Here is a 15,090-nt window from a genome sequence, read left to right as displayed (position 1 = left end):
AAACGAGATGACACCTCCGCCTACCAGCCATTTGGAAACCCGCCTTATTGACAAACGAGTCCCTAACACGAGGAATGACACCAGACCCACACTCACGAGGTCCACACAGGATGTCACCACCACACATCCACCCAGAAAGCAGACCCAAACCCACACTGATCATGAAGCACGACCAAGGACCAGAAGCCAGACCGCAGCTGCAACATTAGCCATTTCAAACCCTCCAATCCATACATGCAGCAGACTGACACCCACTATGAAGATGTAGCACGACCACAAAGCCAAACAACAGCTATGCAGCTCACCAGCTCAAATCCCCTGCAGCACAGACTAGACTGAGCACAACCAAGCCCCCACCAACACAGGACACACCCCAGCCAAGGAGAGAGAGAAACTGATGATGTAAATCTATATCATATCTATCTATCTATCTATCTATCTATCTATCTATCTATCTATCATCTATCTTATTTTTGCAATTTACTGATGGATTCCATTTCGCAACTTTATTTTGACTATGTATATTGCACTGTTTTAAAGCTTTAACTTTATCCGTATGCTGTCCAACACTGGAAGAAACAAATGTGTCACAGAGAATCAGTCAGGCAAGCATTCCACCTATCTTGGAAAATGAAAAGAAAACTCTAAAAAAGAAGAAAATGAACCAGCTCTTCAAAACAAAAGTAAGTGTCAGTGTGTCTGTTCAAATTTTAGGCTTTCAAACTTACATTTATAAGCAACCTGCACCTTTCATGTTGGCCTACAGTATTGAATTTACTTAAAATGATAAAAATTAGATCTTTCAAAATCTAGACTGTAATACAAGTCAACTTACAACTTACGACTACAGACTTAGACTTGTGACTACAGTTGACCCCAAAATGTTGCTAAGCAAGACAGTTAAATGAATTTTGTCCCCTTTTATGATCTTTCTTACAACAGTGAACACTGCAGTCTTATTTTACATAACATAAAAAGATAGCAAAGATGATGGTTTCATCAGTGGAAATGGATGCTCACTTTCTAATGCTGAAGGAGTTGGGGGTTAGCAAAATGATGAAATAATATCTTATAAATTATCTCAGAATGGCTCTAACTTTATATATTAAATCTATTATTTTTGTCACTGACTTAAAGATGTCAGGGACAATGTTAAAGTAGGAGAACATTTCTCTTCATGACTCAGTCTTCTGTGAGGGATATCTTTGAAGGATATTCTATCATGTGAATATTGACATAGATTAGTACATTCTAGTCAGAGTTAACCATTTCTATGAAAATTTAATCTTTAGTCTTATTTATAATACCCACACCACACACACACAACCAGAGAGGGAGAGAGAGAAACTGATGATGTAAATCTATATCATATCTATCTATCATCTATCTTATTTTGCAATTTACTGATGGATTCCATTTAACTTTATCCGTATGCTGTCCAACACTGGAAGAAACAAATGTGTCACAGAGAATCAGTCAGGCAAGCATTCCACCTATCTTGGAAAATGAAAAGAAAACTCTAAAAAAGAAGAAAATGAACCAGCTCTTCAAAACAAAAGTAAGTGTCAGTGTGTCTGTTCAAATTTTAGGCTTTCAAACTTACATTTATAAGCAACCTGCACCTTTCATGTTGGCCTACAGTATTGAATTTACTTAAAATGATAAAAATTAGATCTTTCAAAATCTAGACTGTAATACAAGTCAACTTACAACTTACGACTACAGACTTAGACTTGTGACTACAGTTGACCCCAAAATGTTGCTAAGCAAGACAGTTAAATGAATTTTGTCCCCTTTTATGATCTTTCTTACAACAGTGAACACTGCAGTTGTCAAGTTAGTAATATGGTTGTTAAGTGAATCTGGGTTCCCCATTTACTTTGCTTGTCAGAAGTTCACAAAAAGTGACCACATGACCCCCGGACACTGCAACTGTTATAAACATGAGTCAGTTGCCAAGCATTTGTATTTTGATCATATAATCCTGGAGATGCTGCAATGGTCACAAGTGTGAAAAGTGGTCATAAGTTACTTTTTTCAGTAACTTCGAACTATCACAAAATGAACTATTGTAAATCAAGGACTATCTGTAATTCCTGGCATTGGAGATATATATATATATATATATATATATATATATATATTTACATTTATAAGCAACCTGCACCTTTCATGTTGGCCTACAGTATTGAATTTACTTAAAATGATAAAATTAGATCTTTCAAAATCTAGACTGTAATACAAGTCAGCATATTGCCCCTAACAATCTGAGTCCTCATTTTATCAACCTCGGAAGGATGACAGGATGAGTCAACCTTGAGCCAGTGGGCCTCAAACTGCCAAACTGCAGGCAGTTGGCAGTCAACAGTCAAGTAGCTTTAAGTACTGCATTCTAACTGCTGCATTACCATGGCTATAGGAAAGAGTTCCTATATCTTAATGTAGCTTGAAAAAATGATTTTCTTCAAGGCCAGACATAGGAACTGCAATAGAGCTGCGGTGGTGCAGTGGTTAGAGTGCAGTACTACAGGCTACTTCTGCTGATCACCGGCTGATAGCAGTTTGGCAGGTTGAATCTCACAGGCTCAAGGTTGACTTAGCCTTCCATCCTCCGAGGTGGGTAAATTAAAGACCCAGATTGTTGGGGACAATATGCTGACTCTATAAACGTCTTAGAGAGGGCTGTAAAGCACTGTGAAGCGGTATAGAAATTTAAGCGCTATTGCTATTGCTTCTACATGCTGGTACAAAAATGGAAACACTGCAGTCTTATTTTACATAACATAAAAAGATAGCAAAGATGATGGCTCCATCAGTGGAAATGGATGCTCACTTTCTAATGCTGAAGGAGTTGGGGGTTAGCAAAATGATGAAATAATATCTTATAAATTACCTCAGAATGGCTCTAACTTTATATATTAAATCTATTATTTTTGTCACTGACTTAAAGATGTCAGGGACAATGTTAAAGTAGGAGAACATTTCTCTTCATGACTCAGTCTTCTGTGAGGGATATCTTTGAAGGATATTCTATCATGTGAATATTGACATAGATTAGTACATTCTAGTCAGAGTTAACCATTTCTATGAAAATTTAATCTTTAGTCTTATTTATAATACCCACACCACACACACACAACCAGAGATGATTCAGGACACCTTGACACCTAATATATCTTTCAGCATATTGATTTGTTAAAAACATACAGATTGAACATTAACTACCAAAAAATATTTTTATGTTAGTTGTCCAGAGACAGAATTTCAGTGTATCAGCATTGCATTTTCATTTCTCAAGGGCTCATTCAAAAATAAATTGCACCTAATTTAATGAAAATATATGCTTGCTTGAGTCTTTGAATTTTTTCCATTGTATGATATAGGGAATAAATTAATCCCAGCAGGAACCTGAAAGGCAAAAAGCTATTTCTCAGTTCTCCCTTGTCACTCTTACAGACAATTTTAGACCAAGCTGTGGTGGAAATGTTGTCCTGTTTTTATAGGATTGTTCTGTTCATCTAGAATCCAGAACCTGAGATTATTTTTGAGACTTGTCATGTACAGCCCTGTCACAGAGCCAAATAATAGTTTTTCATGTAATATGTAGCATGCATATCTATCTGTCTTTCTTTCTGTCTGTCTGTCTGTCTGTCAATCAATCATCTATCTTATTTTGCAATTTACTGATGGATTCCATTTAACTTTATCCGTATGCTGTCCAACACTGGAAGAAACAAATGTGTCACAGAGAATCAGTCAGGCAAGCATTCCACCTATCTTGGAAAATGAAAAGAAAACTCTAAAAAAGAAGAAAATGAACCAGCTCTTCAAAACAAAAGTAAGTGTCAGTGTGTCTGTTCAAATTTTAGGCTTTCAAACTTACATTTATAAGCAACCTGCACCTTTCATGTTGGCCTACAGTATTGAATTTACTTAAAATGATAAAAATTAGATCTTTCAAAATCTAGACTGTAATACAAGTCAACTTACAACTTACGACTACAGACTTATGACTTAGACTTGTGACTACAGTTGACCCCAAAATGTTGCTAAGCAAGACAGTTAAATGAATTTTGTCCCCTTTTATGATCTTTCTTACAACAGTGAACACTGCAGTTGTCAAGTTAGTAATATGGTTGTTAAGTGAATCTGGGTTCCCCATTTACTTTGTTTGTCAGAAGTTCACAAAAAGTGACCACATGACCCCCGGACACTGCAACTGTTATAAATATGAGTCAGTTGCCAAGCATTTGTATTTTGATCATATAATCCTGGAGATGCTGCAATGGTCACAAGTGTGAAAAATGGTCATAAGTTACTTTTTTCAGTAACTTCAAACTATCACAAAATGAACTATTGTAAATCAAGGACTATCTGTAATTCCTGGCATTGGATATATATATATATTATTTAATTATTTTATTTTCTATTAGATAGCAATGGGTTTACATAAATGTTTAGTACAAAATATGCTTCTTAGTCCATGCCCTCTGATCAAAATGCTGGATGATTTTTGGCTATAGAGTGTCACATTATATTTAAATAGACTGTAGTTCTTTGTTTTCATAGATGAGGATTACATTATCATTTTAAAGCACTCCCAATAGATTGTTGCAATTAAGGTATCAATGATATAATATGGTAACAAGCACTGTCAGCTGATTGATTGGCACAGTTGAGGCATTTATTTAATGCCATCATATTAACTTAACCAAAGATGATTCAGGACACCTTGACACCTAATATATCTTTCAGCATATTGATTTGTTAAAAACATACAGATTGAACATTAACTACCAAAAAATATTTTTATGTTAGTTGTCCAGAGACAGAATTTCAGTGTATCAGCATTGCATTTTCATTTCTCAAGGGCTCATTCAAAAATAAATTGCACCTAATTTAATGAAAATATATGCTTGCTTGAGTCTTTGAATTTTTTCCATTGTATGATATAGGGAATAAATTAATCCCAGCAGGAACCTGAAAGGCAAAAAGCTATTTCTCAGTTCTCCCTTGTCACTCTTACAGACAATTTTAGACCAAGCTGTGGTGGAAATGTTGTCCTGTTTTTATAGGATTGTTCTGTTCATCTAGAATCCAGAACCTGAGATTATTTTTGAGACTTGTCATGTACAGCCCTGTCACAGAGCCAAATAATAGTTTTTCATGTAATATGTAGCATGCATATCCTATCTGCTTCTCTGGTTAGATTTACATTTTCCGAACTATCCCTCAGAGATGGGATAGATTGTTCCTCTTTCTAAATTTGCATTTTGCAAATGTTGTTTTATATTGGTGTTGCAGTAATAAATATTTTTAGGAAGGTCATCTAACTTTGCATTGGGGAAACACTTCTGTTCTGGCTGTGCTGGGGAAATAAATATTACTGCTCCTCACTCCAGATGCTGCATTCCAAGTAAGAGTCCTGATAACTAATTAGAGGAAATAAATTACTTAACTGTATCTATTCATTACTTACATCTTCCTGTCTCCAAATCCAGTAGGAAGGGAATGCTGTGGGTTCAATTATATAGGGAGCTACATTTGGCAATGAGCCTTCTCGGCTGCCATGCCTGCATTATGGAATATCCTTCTCCCAGAGGTTAAGTTGGCATCATCGCTCCTAACTCCTAATCCTGTTACCTTATGTCTCCCACCGACCCGTACGCTCACACACAGAGGGCCTTCTCAGGGTGCCGTCCACCAAACAATGTCGGCTGGCGGCCCCCAGGGGTAGGGCCTTCTCTGTTGGAGCTCCTACGCTTTGGAACGAACTTCCCCCTGGTTTACGTCAAGTGCCTGATCTTCGGACTTTTCGCCGTGAGCTGAAAACGCACCTATTTATTCAAGTGGGACTGGCTTAAAAGTTTTATTAAATTTTTAATTGGGGCTATTTATGAATTTTAGGGTCTTAAATTGTTTTAAACTTCGGCCATTTTTGTAATATGCTTGGTTTTAGTTTTGTTTTAATGTGTAGATTGTGGGTTTTTTACTATTTGGCTGTACACCTCCCTGAGTCCTTTGGGAGAAGGGCGGTATAAAAATCTAATAAAATAAAATAAAATAAATAAATTCTCTGAAGGTCCCTTAAGACCTGAGTGTACATCTAGCCTGGGGATGCCAGAAATCAGGCATTAGTGATGTGACTCTTTTATGATTAAACTCCATTCATCTATTATCTCTTCTTAGCTGTGTTTTACAGTTTTAACGTTTTTGATAAAAGCAAGACATTAAAGTAAAATAAGTTTTGCCCCATTTTACGATCTTTCTTGCCACAGTTCTTAAGCGAATCATTGCAACTGCTAAGTTAATAACATGGCTGTTAAGGGAATCTGGCTTCCCCATTGACTTTTCTTGACAGAAGATTGCAAAAAGCGATCACACAACTCCGGGACACTGTAACTGTCATAAATAGGAGTCAGTTGCCAAGCATCTGAATTTTGATCACGGGACCAAGGGATGCTACAACAGTCATAAGTGTGAAAAACTGTCATAACTCACTTTTTTCAGTGAGGTTGTAACTCTGAACGGTCACTAAATGAACTGTTATAAGTTGAGAACGACTTGTAGCTTGCAGGAAGAGGATGAACAAATTGCTCTTCTTAAAACACTTCTTTATCGCCTCTTAATAGGAAGAACTAGACTTTAAATACATCAGTCACCTAATTAGGCACGTATAATTTGAGTTCATTCAGGCTTTTTACAATAATGTAGCTCTTTCAAGAAAAGAAGCCATTGAAACTGCTGATTGCCTCTAAACCCAATGGGATTTACTCTGACATTTGTTCAACTATCTTGAGGAAATTAGCAGAGTAACCAAAAGAGCCTCTTAGCTTCCTATTCCTGGTGGGATATCAGAGGATTTCAGATGCATCTCTGAGACCATCTTTACCAGGTCTCTAAAATTATCAAAGTATTCTTGTTTTATCCAAGAAAAGCCTCTTCTCTAGTCTTCAGTGGATTTCTCTGTTAATTATGCTTGCTCGGCTTTAAAAGGTATCTTTCCAAGTCTGTAATTTCTTCATTGCTTTCCAAATACTATCTGAACTTGGAACATACTGTAGAACATAGAATCATAGAGCTGGAAGGTCTTCTGGTCTAATGCCCATCTCAAAACAGGAGACCTTATACCATCCCAGTCAAATGGTTGTCTAGTCTGTTTTCGAAAACATCCATTGATGGAGCATCCAGAACTGGCACCCAAGCTACTCCATTGATTAATTGTTTTCACTGTCAGAAAATTTATCCATACTTATTGGTTGGATCTCTCGTTAACCATTCATTACTTTCTGTCCTGCCCTCTCGTGTTTTGGAGAATAAATCAAACCCCTCTTCTCTGTCACAGCCCCTCAAGTACTGGAAGACAGTTATCATGTCTTCTCCTAATCCTTTTCTTCCAAAACCCAACTATTGTGAGAAGGTTGAGCAATATTTTTTTCCTCATATAATGTTCTTACTTCACAGTAAGAGTTGGATCTTAATCTCAGTCCTGAACAGATTGCTTACAATAAGGTCTCAGAGAAATCCAGATCTTAATATCCAATCCTTTCCTTCTCTTCTATATAGTACAAGACCAAGCAACCTGAAGATGGAAGGTGTACAAGTGAACGGCAACCTGATGTCTCAGAGCTGTGAATCAATTCCATTGTTTGAAAGAAAATAATTATAGGCAATTTTTTAAAAAAAAATATTCTAAATTGGAAATGAAGTTAGCTTACAATGTTGATAATGTATATAAAAGCATTTGTATTATCAATCAAGACTTAATGCTGTTACAGTCCTAAATACGTGACTTTGGTATCCAAGATTTATTAATCTGTGGGCAAATTCTTAATCTCAATACGCTGGGAATCAATGACATGAAGTGGTCATTGGAGAAAGCATTGATCTTCCACTGTGCATAGAAAATAATGTAACCCAAATAATATAACCCTGGACATGATGTTTAGAATAGAATAGAATAGAATAGAATAGAATAGAATAGAATAGAATAGAATAGAATAGAATAGAATAGAATTGAATTTTTTATTGGCCAAGTGTGATTGGACACACAAGGAATTTGTCTTGGTGCATATGCTCTTAGTGTACATAAAAGAAAAGATACGTTCATCAAGGTACAACGTTTACAATTCTTTTGCCTTAGATTTGCACTTTGTATTGTATATATATGTGTGTGTGTGTGTTGACAGCAAATATTTGTTTGTGGTCATAATCTATTGATGCCACCTATTCAGTGTTGGGATTCAAGTAATTTAACAACCGGTTCTCTGCTCTAATGATTTATTCCAACAACCAGTTTGCCAAACTGCTCAGAAAGTTAACAACCGGTTCTCCCGAAGTGGTGCGAACTGGCTGAATCCCACCACTGCACCTATTCCAATCCTTGTATATTAACATTAGAAACTGGATCTTAGTTGATCCCACTAGACTTAAAAATCATTAATGGGGTTTTACGATTTGCTAAAATCAAAATTTTATGCAATTAACATCTTACTTGATTCCACGGGAGTCATCATTATGCATTTATCTACCATTGCCAAAATATCTCTGATGACCTCTCTCTACTATATTTTATTGTTTGTTCCTGGAAAAAAAATATGGCTTTGTGACATATTTGTTTCATATTAGGAAGCAATCTGACTTTCTTGGCTTAAGCAGTTCTTTTCCAAAATTGATCATGCCAGTCTTTTCTGGCATTGTACTGTCATTAATTATTGAGTTGTAATAGCCCAGGCTGACTTTGCCCACAGGTTGATATATATATATATTTTTGGGAGGGGGTAATATTTTAGTACCACAGTATGTTTTTAAAACGTTCTTTCATAAACTGTATCATCTTTCTTTTAGGAAGTCATTTCAAGAAATGTATCTTTATTGGTTCATTACGCCAACGTTATGTCAAAATATTCATTAGTTTCTGTAATTTCTAGCTGAAGCACAGAGTACAACTGCTTTGATCTAATAAACATATGATCAAAGGGACTTCTTTTTAAAAAAGTGTTCAACTTCTTGCCTCAAGGTGCAACTGAAAGTTATTTTGGAAATTCTACAAGAACGGGGGTGTGGTATTAACTTATTCGTAACAATTGATATTCTGATGTAGTAGAATTTTAAAATAAGGGAGCCCAGCATCGCTTACTATTTGTTTCCTCTTACTTGAAATATTCGCTAGCACAAAAAAACAATCCAGCCTGAATTATGAGACAGCTGTGGCTGTATTTTTCTTTGGAGTCTGTAGTCATTATCTCTATAACACATAGAATATTGGAAAATATAAATGCACCAGTTCAAGTTCTCCTTTTGGATTTATTTCCATGTCTTGTGAATCTTGTAGGACTACAGGTAGTCCTCGACTTAAGACCTCAATTGAGCGCAAAATTTCTGTTGCTAAATGAAACATTTGTTAAGGGATTTTGCCCCATTTTGAGATCTTCCTTGCCACAGGTGTTAAGTGAATCACTGCAGTTGTTACCTTAGTAAGGTAGGTTAAGTGAATCTGGTTTCCGCATTGACTTTGCTTATCACAAAAGGTGATGGCATGATCTTGGGACGCAGCAAAGGTCATAACTGAACTTTAATCACCTGACCATGGGGATGCTGCAATGGTTTTAAGTGTGAAAAACAGTCATAAGTCACTTTTTTCAGTGCTGTTGTAACTTTGAATGGTCACTAAATGAATTCTTGTATATCGAGGACTAGCTGTACAAGCTTTCTTGGCATTATTTCCCAAAATCTGGAACTCCAGAAGTCAGAAATCCAGAAGTTCCAAGATGCAGAAACATTACATGCACTCTAGGTCTGCTGATAAATTGTATAAGCTGCTCTGCCCTTTATTGATATTTATTTATGTTTCAATTGTGAACTTATAAAAGTACTTCAATCCTCTCATTTACAATGGACTGTTTCTAGTGGTTAATGTTAATAAATAATACTTACCATAATGTTTATAACCTATCAGAAGTATTGAGTCATAGATTTTCTTTTGATAAAGTTTTCAAGTGCTCACTGTATAGCAATGAAGAGAAATAACTCTACAGTCTCTGTTTCTAAATATCACTTTTCCCATTTGAATGATCTCATACTTACAGCTTAGTAGACCAAAAAAAATCAGATGCTGTAACACATACAATTTTCACACAGGGAGTGAATCATCCTGACACCATCAAGTGTTGAATGAATAAATTATTATTTTTCTTTTTTCCATCATCAGATCTGAAGAGTGCTGCTCATTGCTTAATATTAATTCTCTGATATGCAGGCTTTCCCCAACATGAAGCTCTTTGTTTAGCATACTTGTTAAAATATTTGTATAGAAACAAGGCATGTCAAGTTGAAGGTAGTTAATTTCATTTCTAATTGAAAATAGAAAATATGATGTTTGGGCTCCCTTTCTTTCTTCTGTTGCTTGGAAATAGATGATTATGACTTGTGCTTGAAAATAGTAATGTTGTAAGTGACTGTACATATTTAACTTTTAATAGAAATGTGAAACATCTATTTGATTTTCCTTTAAAAAAAACAAAAAGCAAACTTAAAATAACTCTTATTGCACTATACATTTGTAAAATCAGGTAATTATAATTTGTGCATCAGTAAAACTAAGGCTATTAAATCAACTTTTTTATTTATTTTATTTTGTTGAGTACATATTAAATAATATATATAAATGTAAGCATGAATTGAATACATAAAATGAATACAATTAAAGGGAACATTAGGATAGGGATGGTAGGCACACTGGTACTCTTATGCACACCATATAGCAATAGCACTTAGACTTATATACTGCTTTACAGTGCTTTACAGCCCCCACTAAGCGGTTTACAGAGTCAGCCTATTGCCCCCAAAAATCTGGGTCCTCATTTTACCCACCTCAGAAGGATGGAAGGCTGAGTCAACCTTGAGCCTGGTGAGATTCGAACTGCCAAATTGCAGTCAGCTGGCAGTCAGCAGATGTAGCCTGCAGTACTGCATTCTAACCAATTGGATACGCTCCTATTGTGAAGTGGCATATTAATGATGTAATTCTGCTCAATTTATTGAGAAGTAGTTGCCTCTGTATTTAAGGATCTACAGTCTCCCATTCATGGATAAAGGTGAGTAGGAATGAATGCAGCTTTTGTTTATGTTTTCATGCAGTAATTTGTTCATTTATGTGGCTCTATATTTTTTTATTCTTTTTTTTTCTATTTGAATGTGTGAACTGCCCTCTGTTATTTGGGATTCAGATGATAATAAACCCAATAAATAAGTGCCATAAATGCGATATTATCCAACAAGCTCAACATTATCTACTACAGTGACTGGCAGAGATTCTTTAGAATTTTAGACCAGGGTTTTCCACATATACTTGATACTGGTGAGGATTTATTTTCATTGCAAAGCTTATAGGAGTAGAAAGGAAAATCCTTGCCCAATCTTAGAATATTCTGAAATTTTACTGAACATTCTTCAGTACACCTTAGTTGAGTGGTCTGGGGCTCTAATACAGTTCCTCACCTTCCAGAGAGAGCCCAGGAGGTTCTCCAGTAACAAGGTAACTCCACTAGAACAAATGTGGCTGATAGAAGAGAATATTCATAGATCAAGGTTGAATTATGGGGTCAATTTAGGTAATGAAATATCTGTAAGAAAACTAAGAACAGGGAGCATCAAGGACCCCACTGAAGTGGGGCTGATTCTACCCTTCCTGCTTAGATGTTGTAACGTATCTTGAAAAAGTTATGATGAGCTGCATCTTTTCCCATTATGTATTGTGGCTTCTGCAGAGCAGTGAAATATGGAAATTCTAAATAGTAAGTAATATATAAGAAAACCATGAGTAATTCATATGAGTTGTATTCTATATGTATTCTATATGCATGCTGTGTAGTCACTATATAGACTTCGAGTCTTTGATGTTCACAAATGAACAACTGTTCTAGAAGTTAACCTATTGTGCTCACAATAGAATTGCCAAAGTATTACATCCAGAATTTGGAAAAAACAGCAGTGGATAATAAGCACTCTTAATTTTGTCCATGTAGTTCCTTGGTAGTACTGTATAAACTTAGTTTTCATCTACTGCCTTAGTATAAACTGGTTGGATGAATGGCAAGTCCAAGGAAGGAACAGGGAGGGAAAAATCAAATGGTCTATTTCCTGTTTTGTAGTGGAATTTGAAAGAACATTTTTAATTGCAATATGCAACAAAACAAAGGTACTGACAAATTTCTGATCTCATGTACCATACTGTGCATCTTATTTTTAGAAGTTATAATGGAATTTCAGGGTCATTTGACTGAACAGGATTCAAGCATCCCACACATTCTTAAAGAGAAGATCTGCTGAACCTCCCCCTTCAAATGAGGGGGTAGGAACAGGGCTGCAAAAATATTTTGGCAACTAATCTTCTTAGAATATGAAATGTCCCCAACTTCTCAGCCTTTTGGAGAAGCTGTAAGAGCTGGCTGTCCTGCAGAACAATGAATATTAATGGTTTGAGAACTTGTCATAGGTAAGTAAGTAGGTTAATATTAAAATTAACTCAGTCATATAGACAAATAGAGAAAAGGTTCAATTCTTTTTATCAACTGATTAGTCAGTTCCAGATTCTTAAGTTGGTTCCTGGAAGCAGGATGAACAAGACACATTTGTTTCCATAGCCTTCATTCCCAACATCTCAATTCAATATAGTTTGAGTGACTATGCATCAAAGTTAGTATTCTGGTGCTACCCCAAATCTACAGAATCCTGGTTTGCTAAATGTTTATGCATTGACTATGTTTTAATTTGAATTGAGATGTATATAATATAAGAGTTTCTACACCAAACAAATCAACAAAGGAAGTAAGCATTCTCCTTGTCAATGTTTTGTTCCAATAAAGGTGGGGAAGGAATACTTCAGCAACTAGATGACCCCTACCCCGTTAAAGACCTTGGAGTTTTCATATCAAATGATCTAAGTGCCAAAGCCCACTGCAACTACATCGCAAAAAAGGCTTTAAGAGTTGTAAACTTAATCTTGCGTAGCTTCTTCTCCAGAAACACTACACTACTAACCAGAGCATATAAAACATTTGCTAGACCAATTCTTGAATACAGCTCGCCTGTCTGGAACCCATACCTCATTTCGGACATTAATACAATTGAGCGTGTCCAGAAATATTTTACAAGAAGAGTTCTCCACTCCTCTGATTACAACAAAATATCTTATGCCATCAGACTTGAAATCCTGGGTTTAGAAAATTTAGAACTACGCCGCCTTCGACATGACCTGAGATTAATTCATAGAATCATCTGTTACAACGTCCTTCCTGTTGAAGACTACTTCAGCTTCAATCACAACAATACACAAGCACACAATAGATTTAAGCTTAAGGTGAACTGCTCCAGTCTTGATTGCAGAAAATATGACTTCAGTAACAAAGTTGTTAATGCCTGGAATGCACTACCAGACTCCGTGGTCTCTTCCCAAAATCCCCAAAGCTTTAACCAAAAACTAACTACTATTGACCTCACCCAATTCCTAAGAGGTCTGTAAGGGGCATGCATAAGAGCACCAACGTGCCTACCGTTCCTGTCCTAATGTTCCCTTTGATTGTATCCAATTTCATATAGTTATTACATACTTATGATTATATATATGCTTATATATCGTATAGTTATTTCATGCTTATGCTTATATATACTGTTGTGACAAATAAATAAAATAAATAAAATAAAATAAAAACTAAAATAGTCCCATGAGTCCAAGTACATTATTTTATTGTAGCTGAATCATATGTTCTCTCTAGAGAAATATTTCTAGATTCAACATTTCTATGTTGAATAGTCCTTTATCACTGCAGATCATGCAACGATGGAAATGAACGTTGAAATATTCACTCATAGTAATGTCAAGTTGAACTGAGTGACTTTTGTCACATCATTGTGGTTTCTTAGTGACATTATAGCTCTAGCTTCCTATTGTATTTTCAGTCTAGTCTATAATTCTGTTATTTCGGGATGGAGCCCCATCCAAATTAACCACTGTAACCCTGTTTAATTTCAAAAGTCAGTCAGAGGTCTAGGGTATTGGTTAAATATTTCAGATTAAGTTCCTGTGACAACCCTCCAGGAAGATTAAATTGCAAACATTCATCTCATTCCTTTACTATATTACTAGTGAATCTAAGAAAATCCTCTTTTGGGAAGCATGGCATTAAAGTCTTAAGTTTTCTTTCTAAGTAAGTACAGTGTATGTATTCATTTTTTTAAAAAAGTGCTTTTAATTATTTTGGTGTAATTAAAATTCATACTCTTTTCGGCAATAGATTATCTAATGATTCAGGTCTGAATACAAGCCAGCATTATAAAAGATTACTTTCCCCATATTTTCCAGTGCCAAGAGTGTTCAAGTGATAATCCAGATGTTTTGGGATTGCACCCAAGGTGCCTATTTCTACTGATACTACCATTGTTTTCTTTTGCCAGTTGCTCCACTTCTGTTTAGACATGGGCTGCATATGTCCTGCTTCCAAAGGAAAAAGAAAATAAGTTCTAATGTATCCTCCATAGCAGTTATACTTTGCACATCTAATGTGGCTTCTTCAAGTCAATCACATTTTATCTTTGCACACAAGGGAATGATCCGGATGAATAATGGGTTTGCTCTCCCTGATGAATTAAAATTAAATTAACCTTGATTAATAAAAATTAAATTAACCTTGATTAATTAAAATTAAAAGTGTTTCAGGAACAATCTGTTAGTTGGGGCCCATCTACATATTTTTTTTAAAAAAAAGTAGGAAAACTTATTTTTGTTCGTTATGTCTGCAATTCCAGTGACAAACCACCCGGCGTGCTATATGCTATTCCAGATTAAAAGATACATTCATTCCCAGCAGCATCACTCATGAAATACTTTAAAGCATACAAATTGTTGATATGGAAGTAGATTTCTGTTCATTTCTATGAATACCTGAGTAATTTGAAGACCTTTTTGTATTTCTAAAAAGGGTTACATATCTGGAAGCAACAGAACAGAAAAGAAAGTACTGAAGAAAATCACAAAATACAAAGACCTGCAAACAGAAGTGGAGCAACTGGCAAAAGAAAACAATGGTAGTA

At 35.6% G+C, this 15,090-nt stretch overlaps 1 protein-coding gene across 1 annotated transcript in view; it reads left to right on the top strand.

The window, feature by feature from the left end:
* Window positions 1-782, top strand: part of DOCK2 (dedicator of cytokinesis 2) — a 366,602-nt gene extending 365,820 nt beyond the window's left edge. Inside the window, exon 53 of the mRNA XM_058167876.1 lies at window positions 541-782. Within this exon, the coding sequence (XP_058023859.1) occupies window positions 541-782 (242 nt within the window). The remainder of the gene's footprint in view (window positions 1-540) is intronic.
* Window positions 783-15,090: the final 14,308 nt, after the last annotated feature.

This window comes from Ahaetulla prasina, chromosome 2 (assembly GCF_028640845.1).
Source record: "Ahaetulla prasina isolate Xishuangbanna chromosome 2, ASM2864084v1, whole genome shotgun sequence".
In the NCBI taxonomy this organism is placed as follows: Eukaryota; Metazoa; Chordata; class Lepidosauria; order Squamata; family Colubridae; genus Ahaetulla; species Ahaetulla prasina.
Note: the sequence above shows the minus strand (reverse complement) of the source record. Positions and strands in the feature narration are given on the sequence as shown.